Here is a 10,405-nt window from a genome sequence, read left to right as displayed (position 1 = left end):
CATACAAAAGAAAGTGAAGAGCAAGACCAGGTTGTAGCCCTGGGGTTGACTGATCATAAATGACCATTTCCAGAGAACAAACGTGAAAAAAGCACTGAGAGCATCTCCGACTGTCAGAGACAACAGAGTTTCATTGAGTTGTCTGAGCCTTCCTAAATCTCACAAACATACATTTTAAATGTACAACAACTTAATGTACAAAGGGTGGTGTGTTAACTTAAAAAGGACCAACTTTCAACAAAGACAATTCGGTGAACTATTGTGGCCGAGTCTTCTGATAGTTCAGCAACAGAAGGACCCAGGTGTATGAAGCACATATCACATAGTACAACCCATACAGAGGGGACAAAAATATATTTGAGAATGAATCAAAAAGAAAAATTGTAAATCTCATACATTTTGTGTAATACTACACAGGGATCACATGACAAAATGACACTCACAATATCAATGGCTTTTGGTTTCTCTATACAATGTACAAATGTGTTGATTTCATGTTTTGAGCCCCAGAGGCTGAAGAGGCATATTTACAATACATTATTAACAATGTCTTCCATGCAAATAAGTATTTTTAATACTTGTTATAAGCTGAATATTCATAAAACCTTGACCAGTAAAGATACAGGGGGCATTACTGACAAAAATGACTTAAATTTCTAGCAGTTGTTTTTTACAGGTATTTTGTAAGAAATTTTTTAAAAATCAGCTTTACAGATACGAATCTTTTTTTGTTTTTTTCAATTTCTTCTTCAGTCAACAAATGTACCTTGGGGCACATGGCAGATTAAAACACAAGTTTTCTTGGTAACATACTACAATGTACATATTTAACAAAAGAAAATAAGAGAAGAATCTTTATAAGAGAGAAATTGGAAATGAGTATTTGTCCACCATGGTGCACGGGCAAAGCAAAGTGTGAATTTCAATCAAATAAATAAAATCAACGTCTTCCCTGTGTCTCTCAATATTGCACTGGTCTCTTAAAGGGGCAGTGCATGAGAAATTCCTCTGTTCAGTCAAGTATACAATGAAGAGAGGAAAATCTGACAAACAGCACCTTTAAAATTCAAAATACTTACCATCCAAAAGTGATTTCACTTAGATATTATTTAACATCAAAGATGGACCGTCATCAACTTCATTTAATCTGATGAGAAACGTGACTGATTAATTTTAGAGATCACTGTAAAATGAACGATACACGACCAAATGATCTTACGTAAAGTGCGTGCATGTGTGTGACGAGAGGATGAGGAGTTACTGTGTGGCAGCTCAGAGGTCTCACAGACCCGGCTTATCCATGCTGGTTGAAAAAGAAAAAGAAGAAAAAAAATAATAATAAAAAAACGCAGAAACTGAAAGAGCCCTAAAAAGATGCTGCAAGCTGTTTCCACGAGAACCTTCACAGACCAGAACATTTACAAAAAGCCATCCAGTCTTTAGGAAATGGTGAATAGGTATTGCAGAGTCAGCTAAAAGTAGCCATGAAACCAAAAGCTCTCCATGTAAAGTGATATAATAAGGCTTCTTCATTTAAATTTCATCCCCTTAAAAACACTGATATTTGCTTTCAGGAAAAAAAAACGATGATCCATTTAAATTCATTCAATTCAGATTTACAAAAGTCTCAATGCACAAAGCCCAGGGATTCCCTCCCTCTCTCTTTGCACATGACCACCACACTCACACACACACACACATTCAGAACAGCAATGCTGAAATCAAAAACACGTCCGAACTGAAAAGCGCAAGAATGTACAAAACACGTCCACATGTGGAGTGGTGGTGGTGTGGAGGAGACCAAAAGGGGAAAGCAGTGTTGAGGAGAGTTTGCATACTTGCGGAGAGTGACTGGAGTCTCAGCACTTACAGTCACTGATTGTGTTACACAGAAAGATTAGCTGGTTAAGCAGACTGACAGGCACTGCATGCAACAGGGGACAGAGGAGTGTGTCTGTGTGTGCATGTGTGTGAGAGAGAGAGAGAGAGAGAGAGAGAGAGAGAGAGAGAGAGAGAGAGAGAGAGAGAGAGAGAGAGAGAAGAGAAAGAGAGAGAGAGAGAGAGAGTGAGTGAAAGACAGACAGAGAAAGAAAGAGAGAGAGGGAGGGAGAGAGAATGTTTGAGTGCATTTGTATGTGTGTTGGGGTTAGGCGTGAGGGTAAAACTTGTTTATTTCTGTCCAGTAATGGACTGAGATATAGAACGAGGGGGGATCATGTCCAGCAGGTACTCGCGCTGTCTATCTGCTAAACTCGACTTATGACCTCCAACAGTGCCTGGACTCAGGTATGCAATGTTCACTCCTACAGAGATAGATAGATAGATAGATAGATAGATAGAGAGATAGAGAGAGAGATAGACAGAAATAGACAGATACATAAAAGTAGAGACAGAGAGCAAAAGAGAGAGGAAAAAGGGCAGAGGAAAAAAAAAAGAAGGTGGAACAGAGGCATGGGGTAGACAGAGAGGAAAAGAAAGAAGACAGATAGACAGACAGAGTGACAGATATATAGAGAGAAGAGACAGACAGTTAGACAGAAGAAAGGGAGGTTGGGAGGTAGAGAGAGAGAGAGAGAGAGAGAGAGAGAGAGAGAAAGAAAGAGAGATTATTTGACACAAAGTCAGGCAAAACTTTGAGTAATCAACTCTAACAATTAAGTGCTATTAAATTCTACAAAATAAGTTTAGTTTTGGCAGCTGATTAACATACAGGTATAATTTTACATTAAGCTAAAACATTTGCTTTTAAATTGTATTTCTGTCAGCAGGTAAACACATGATTTCACTTATTAAGCTCATTTAACTCAGCAACAAAGATCATGCAAAGGACAACAAGCAAGTCTGAGATTCAGCAGCGTATTATTTCATCTAATTACAAGGGATTGAGTTGTACTGCTTAGTCTCTTGTGCAGACACTGTCCAATGTGACGATGCACAACATACTGACGTGCAAACACACACACACACACACACACACACACACACACACACACACACACACACACGCATGCACACATACCAGGGATGCTGTATAGCTGATGTCGGCTGTCGTGCTGTGCCCGGCTGCTGGAGCTCGAGCAGTGTTTGCTGGTCATGCCCATAATAGCAGTGGGCAGAGCGAGCTGGGAGGCCTGGGCAAAGTTGGACAGCACACCCCGTGCTGACCCGGAGCCTGCAGAGTTTGCACTGCGCTGCAGAGACACCTGGGACTGAGCAGCCTGTGACTGGGACGCCTGCGCGGCAACACACACAGAAAAAAGATCCTTCTTATTCAAAAAATACATAGATTAGGTGCACCTGATTTTACAATGCCGAGTTTTATCAATAAGCATAATCCGGGCTAGATAACAATGGAAAAAATAGATAATCTGAGCTTTGACAAATAATATTCCTCAAACATGGTCTTATATATGTGATTATTTATGTACGATTTCTTTAAAGCTAAATGTCTGCTTTAGTTTGCGTGTATCTACCTGTCTGATGGTGTGGTGCCTGATCATGGACTCAGCTTTGCTCACACTGGCTGCAGACACTGTGGGACTGGTGGACAGCGCAGCTTGCTGCTGCAACCGCTGCTCAATCTCCTATCAAACACACACAAACACACCCACAACAAACATATGCTTCATCACTGCAGTTGGATCAAAACCTTGTTTTTAAAGCATCTCTTACAGTAGGCCTTTGTATAGTATGTAGTAATGAGCTGTAGCTGATCAGGGCTTTATCATTACCTGCTCTTGCTGCAGAGCTTTCACAAAGGCATTCTTCAGCCTGTTGGTGTGCTCAGCTTTTAAAGCCCTCTTCTGATTGGATGTCATGCATGTCTCACAGAGGATGCGCCCACCCTTCTCCTGCTTCCAGTGAGGGGTGAAGTCAGTCTTACACTGAGCACAAACAAAGGGCTCCAAATGACCCAGTGACCCACGCAGCTTACCTACACACACGAACAGACACACATTTGTTATAACATATTAAAAATATTTAATAAAATTACCTTTTTAAACTACATTAACATACTACACATGACCTATACACCGATTAGGCATAACATTATGACCACCTCCTTGTTTCTACGCTCATTGTTCGTTTTATTAGTGCCACTTACTATATAGGTGCACTTTGTCCAAAAACAAAAATCAAAGGAAGGTGAAAGGTGCCTTGGACCATGGTCTGGACCAAAGAACAAAAATTTGGTCTGACCAAAAGAGGTGATAAAAATAATATGCAGTAGCACAAAATGTCAAATGTCAACTTGAGAAACACACAAATTGCTGAAATTTCTCTCTTATTTTCGGAGAGGATAAGAGAGAGGATCCGACAAGACGGGAGAACAATGCCATCTAAAGATACAGAAACAACGGCAACAGTATTAAATCTGTTCACGCTACCAACCGAACTAACACGCCAATGTCAGGTGCACGCTCCTCTACAAACCAATCATTGTGAAGTATCGGGAGACGCAGCCCACGTAGATGATGATGACAGGACATGGGTTTGTCATGCAAAGTTCTTTAGCGCACTCGCTAAACTGCAACGTGAAGCCAAACTAACCAGATCAAATATATACAATGTAATGAAAACATTAACCTTGGTTCAGACCGTGGTCCTGACTTTTAGACATGAAAACGCCCAATGACACCTTATGCATTTGGGCCATTTCAATTATCCTACAATTATAACCCTCACCCTGGCTGTCGAGGACACACTGTACAACCTCCTCCAGGCCCAGCAGGTAGATGAACTCAGAGTTGGCAGCTGAGGGAAGGAAGTGGAGGAGTGGCGCTGGTGGTTTGGGTGGTGGGATCTCGAGCAGTGTTTTCTCCAGCTGTTTGCGAAGGGCCAGTTTGGCTGCAGCCTGACTGCTGGCCACGTCCTGAAGAGATGTGGAGCTAGCACTGGCCAGCGAGGATGACCCCACGGCGCTCGCCATCCCAGATACGCCCACCGCCGGCATGTGCGCCAGGTTCATGTAGATGGAGGAGGAGCTGGAGCGCTGGGCCACAGACACCTGCTGACTAGACGCCTGTAAAGCACACACACATTAAATGTGTTAACTAGAGTTTGAAGTGCAAAATGTCTTGTGAACAGCTGTTGGAATCGTGTGAAAAGAAAAAAAAAAAAGACTGGAACAGTGTAACACACACTAATAGGGTTGTATAGTAACCCTCACACACTCCTTAAAGGGCTCACAGTCTGCATTTTCTGGTCATTTATTTGTCACCTTTCTTTATTTCTCAATTAAAAGTTTTTGATTACTGTGTCTTTAAAGGGGAATTCCACTGATTTTCTCAATTTCTGCTAAATTAAATCATCAAAACGTAAAAAGTCAAATTAAGTGATTGCGATAGGAACCAGATGTCCAAAGAGTCTAATGCCTCTGAAAGTAACATAACAGAAAGTTATTACATTAAACGGTTAGGAAGTCACTGCCTAATGTCTGAGACACTGTTTTACATCATTCGCTGGTGGTGTTGGATGGTAAATAAAATTGCCATATTTGCATTGACCTCTAAAAAGAATGCATTTTTACCATAAGAGATATGTCAGTTACTGGAAAAAGTGCCCTATAATTTTTATACATGCCAATTAATGTGTGTCAATTTCAGTCATTTTGTTCTATCATAAGAAGAAATAGTTTGTGGTGCAGACAGAAATTTAAACAAAGGCAGCAACCACAGGAGACCAGCTCAACAAAGCCCACAAAAGTCACAACACAATGGAATGCATGATATGCAGAATTGGAAGAAGGGTTTCATAGCAGCATGACAACGATGCACAAACAAAAGAAGTACCTGAGTCCCGACATGTTTTCTGCTCTCTGTGATATTGGGAAAGTGCTTTAACTAACTAGCCTAAGAAGAAAATGTCAGATCAGGAAAGTAACTTTAGGCTACATGTCAAAACAGAACGTCTCAGAAAGAGAGGAATATTTCAGTGATCTTAAGTACAGCGTAGTAAAATTAATGTCATAGTACATATTTAATAATTAAAAAGCTAAGGCTCCAGACTAACTCTGTCCAGTCCAAGGACAATAAATCAGTACAGGGGTTGTGGTCTCAGGACGATGAAGTTGTATATGTTAAAACTTAGAATCTGTAAAATATACAGTCATAAAATTAGCAATGTGCCAGTTTATGCCAGCCATAAACATAATACTGTTTAATGTAGAAACCCTTAGCCAGTGATGTATAAGATGTCAGCATTTAAGACCAACACAGAATCATGTAAACGGTGACAAAACTGGGAAATTAATGATAAAATGTGTGCTAGAACTGAGAAAACAGAAAATGTGTTAAGCTGAAAAAAAATAACAGCCAGTAACTGATAAATGAGGAAGTTATATAAAGTTACATGTTTTTGTATTTTTTCCAACCATCTTTCTGTTTCAGCAACTTATTATCTTACATTTGCCACTTAACATTTCATACAGAAGTACATGAATTTTAACTGAGAAATAAATATAAACAAAAGCCATTTATTTTTATATCTGTAATGATTCATTTTTTAAATCTTTTTTGTGCTATTATTTAAATGCATCAACTTAAACTTGAACATAATTATAAGATGATTATTCGAAAACTAGTAGACAGATTAAACAATTATAGAAATAGCAATTGCAGCCCTAGTTGTGACAAACAGACTGTTTCTGCAGCTTGGCTTTCATATATGGGCTGGAGAGTAAATGATACTTTAAGAAGGTTTTGCAGTGCATGAAACTGTTTTATTTTTAAAAACAAGGAAAATTCAGTATTCTTTGGTATAGGGCCCTTTAAAACACAAGCGCACACGCATACACTCTCTCATACACACACACACATGCACCGTACCTGCTGGTAGCCGACAGCACCGCTGATGTTGGCTGTGGGAGTGCTTATGCTGCTGGGTTTGGGCTGCACTCTGTGGCCCTGCAGCTGCCCTGGGCTTGGAGCAACCACACGCTGTGACATCATCATCTGGGGCACAGAGGCGGTGGCTGCAGACCGGATCACACTCTGACCCTGAGGAGAGCAAATCATCACACAAACACTACCGTATAATCCTGCTACACGTTGGTGATTTAAGACTGCAGTTTTACATGCAGCCACAAGATGGCAGTCATGCACTGTGCATTTCTGTTAATGTCTCAGAGACTCATTTCTTAGTCACCTGATTAGAAAAGGCTGCCTGTACTTACAGCCTCAAATCCAGCTCTCTTATAGGGCCACTGTAAAGGAGAGCTCAGCACTGGGGTAAAATGTAACATGGACTTTTTATTTAGTTAAACAGATTAAAACAGAATGTGCTGTTGCTGAGATTCAAGATGAAGACTTTACTGCACCATGAAAACAACTTTTTTTTCCCATTTTTCTTGTTATTACTTACTGAGATGCGAGTACAACTTACAGATTTCACACCTCTTTCACTTTAAGCACCCTCTTCGTGCCTGTTACCTAGTACAGCTTCCAGACGGTGGTGTTCATGGCATTCATACAGCGCTAGAATTAAGTAATCCATGCAAAACAATCATATCTACATATCCATTTAACATAAATGCAAAATAGTTATTTTTGAAAGTATGTTTGTGCACACTTTATTTACTTTATTCATATAATTTAAACAAACTATATTTTACAAATTTTTATTATATTAGAGCTTTTACTTTGCAAAGTTTAACAAAGCTGATCATATTTACTTTGATGCATATATTTCTACATATTTAGGTTTGTGTATTTAGAAAAGCTCATCTGGTTGAAACAACATAGAAATGTATCGGGTTAACTGCTTCTGCATCAATTAACCAGTTACAACCAGTCCTGACCACCCCTCGATCTGTTACAACTTCCCCTTCGGCAGGATTAACTATCGTTTGCACTTGGCCGTTTTCACTGAACTGTTCACAGAAGTTTAGAGTTTAGAGAGGTGCACTTTTTAAATAAAAATAATTAATAAAAATAATTAAACAATTACATAATTTAAGAAAAACACGCACATTCAGCAAAACCAAAATGTGTTAGGTTGTACCCTGCCCTATAGGTGTATCTGTCCATAATTTGTCACCCCTACCCCACTGATCACTGGTACGTTTCTGACCACAGCTGAGCACTGACCCAATATTACTGAAACTGACCACTGATTAAGGGCTTGATGATGGCAAAAAAAACACCTGTGCAGGGCAACACATGGACTACAGTCTATAAGTGGCCAGTGGGTTTGTGTTATATAGCACAGAAAGCCCTACAGGTTTGTGAGTGCAAGTTTTTGCTGTGTGTGTGCGTGTGTGTGTGTGCATGTGCGCTCCTGACCTGTGCAGCACGGAGGTGCTGGGGGTCCGTGCTATGATGTCTGTGACTCGCTCCAGTGGGCAGCTTGCTGCTGACATGGGAGCTGTGGGCTGAAGGGTGCACAGAGGATGAACTGCTCTGGACTACAGACACCTGGTGGAGAGAGGGGGCAGGAGAGAGGGAGAGAGAGAGAAAGACAGACAGACAGAAAGAGAAAAAGAGAGAGAGAGAGAGAGAGAGAGAGAGAGAGAGAGAGAGAGAGAGAGAGAGTGAGAGAGAGTGAGAGACAGACAGACAGACAGAAAGAGAGACAGACAGAAAGAGAGACAGAGAGAGAGAGAGCGAGAGAGAGCGAGAGAGAGAGAGAGAGAGAGAGAGAGAGAGAGAGAGAGAGAGACTGTCATGTAGACACAAGAAGGCAAAAGTGTGGAAACAGGCAATAATGTTTTGAAAAATTTATTAGAATTAGTCAATTTACCAGCAACCAACAAAACATAACATGTTTACTGACTGATCTACTTAGACCAAAAAAGCTTTCCGAGAATATTCAATTAGTTTCAAGTGATTATACGGGAAAAGCCTTTACAATCCTTGTTAAACAGTCAAAACAAAAAAAGTGTTCTGTTAACAGTCTCTTACAATGACCAGTTTGAAATGACTTAAATTCCTAATTGAAGTCCTCTGATTCAGTTAATCAAGCCTTCACAATGTGAGAAGCAGGTAGATTTGATTAGAGCTGCAGTAAAACTCTGCTAAAGAATCACAGTGAGCTAAACAACTGAAGAATCAGTTAGTTGTAGATTATTGCTGCAGATATGAAAAAGAACCCTGTTTATTTTTACAAAATTAAAATTCAAAGTTTTGGCCTGTAGTGCACGTTCACTGCTACATTCCAGTTACTGATTCTGACAGGTTTCAGGCTGTTTTTAGAAACGCACACCTACACGAATTTGCTGTGTTATCTCCAAATTTAAATGACTTGCACTCAGGATTAGAAACAAGCGCTTTGAAGCTTTTGTACCAAAATTACTGACTAAGCCTCCACAGGCACCACTGTTACATTCACAACCTCACCAGGCAGATTACTAAAGAGGTTCAGCTGAGCCCCAACATGGTTTGAAAGTTTATATAAGCAAGGGATAAATGCTGATAGCACCACCTCACATTAACTAAAGAAACAGGTTTAATATAGTTTAACAAATATAAACAAGTTCTACATGCATGTTCAGCAGTATAGCACAGGGCTAGACAGGTGCAGTATTATTTCTGTTTGAAAAATGTTTTATATCACACTTAATTGCTTGAAATAGCAACAGAAAGAACGTATTTTCCCAAAGCAGTAATAAGCATTAGTACAATATGTAGGATAAAATGGGGATCGGTCCAGTGTATCCCTAATTATATAAAATATAGGCTTGGATGGATTAAAGTCCAGAGAGCTTTTCTTTTAATCATGACGCATTTATCATGGTTATGAAATGGTTTAATATTTAATCATTTAAACTAGGAACGCAGGAAAAAGCACCCTAAAATTCACACTCATCAGTCAGTTCTGGGAAGCCTTTGTGTTTCAGTGGTAATATGAAGCACAAAGGCTTTCCAGAACTGAGAATGACCACCCAGAATTATTTCATGTTGCATTAATAGAAAGTTTTATATGACAAACCTTGAACAGGTTATATTGTTTATACATGCCATAAACATGGGGAGTTTGAGTGGGACAGGGTCCACTATTTTATCACTTAGTTTGAGTAGAGACATGTGTAATAACCATAACACTACATTGCTATACTTTATTTAAGCATATGCACATGCTGTTTCTCCAAATTGGGGAAACTCTAAATAACCAAACCTACACGTCCCACATTCTTGAGCTTCTAAAAATAAAGAATGCGGAATTGCTTGAATAAAAAATGTTCCGAGACTTAATAGGCGAGACTTGTGAACTATTGCAAATAAAAGACAGAGGGAGAGACAGAAAAAGAGAAAGAGAGTAACCTTGTGGGAGAGATTCTCCTTCTGTAGTTGAGATTGTCTGAGTTTCTTTAGCAGAACCAGGCGAGCCTCCTCCAGCCTCAGCTCCTCTCTCAAAGCCTTAATCACCCTCTGACGCTCAGCTACACTCTTACCCTGAAACACACACA

At 39.8% G+C, this 10,405-nt stretch overlaps 1 protein-coding gene across 7 annotated transcripts in view; it reads right to left on the bottom strand.

Annotated features, from left to right (window-relative positions):
* Window positions 1-792: 792 nt before the first annotated feature.
* LOC118816707 (transcriptional repressor p66-beta-like) overlaps window positions 793-10,405 on the bottom strand; it is a 33,806-nt gene continuing 24,193 nt past the window's right edge. For all 7 annotated transcript variants that reach the window (XM_036583255.1, XM_036583267.1, XM_036583275.1 and 4 more), the window contains 8 exons: window positions 10,260-10,391; window positions 8,283-8,414; window positions 6,828-6,998; window positions 4,687-5,023; window positions 3,732-3,934; window positions 3,474-3,584; window positions 3,020-3,233; window positions 793-2,303 (listed from right to left, as the gene is read on the bottom strand). In XM_036583255.1, coding sequence (XP_036439148.1) covers window positions 2,170-2,303; window positions 3,020-3,233; window positions 3,474-3,584; window positions 3,732-3,934; window positions 4,687-5,023; window positions 6,828-6,998; window positions 8,283-8,414; window positions 10,260-10,391 — 1,434 coding nt within the window. In that variant the 3' untranslated portion in view covers window positions 793-2,169. The remainder of the gene's footprint in view (window positions 2,304-3,019; window positions 3,234-3,473; window positions 3,585-3,731; window positions 3,935-4,686; window positions 5,024-6,827; window positions 6,999-8,282; window positions 8,415-10,259; window positions 10,392-10,405) is intronic.

The sequence above is a fragment of the Colossoma macropomum genome, unplaced genomic scaffold, assembly GCF_904425465.1.
Source record: "Colossoma macropomum unplaced genomic scaffold, Colossoma_macropomum, whole genome shotgun sequence".
Taxonomy (NCBI): Eukaryota; Metazoa; Chordata; class Actinopteri; order Characiformes; family Serrasalmidae; genus Colossoma; species Colossoma macropomum.
Note: the sequence above shows the minus strand (reverse complement) of the source record. Positions and strands in the feature narration are given on the sequence as shown.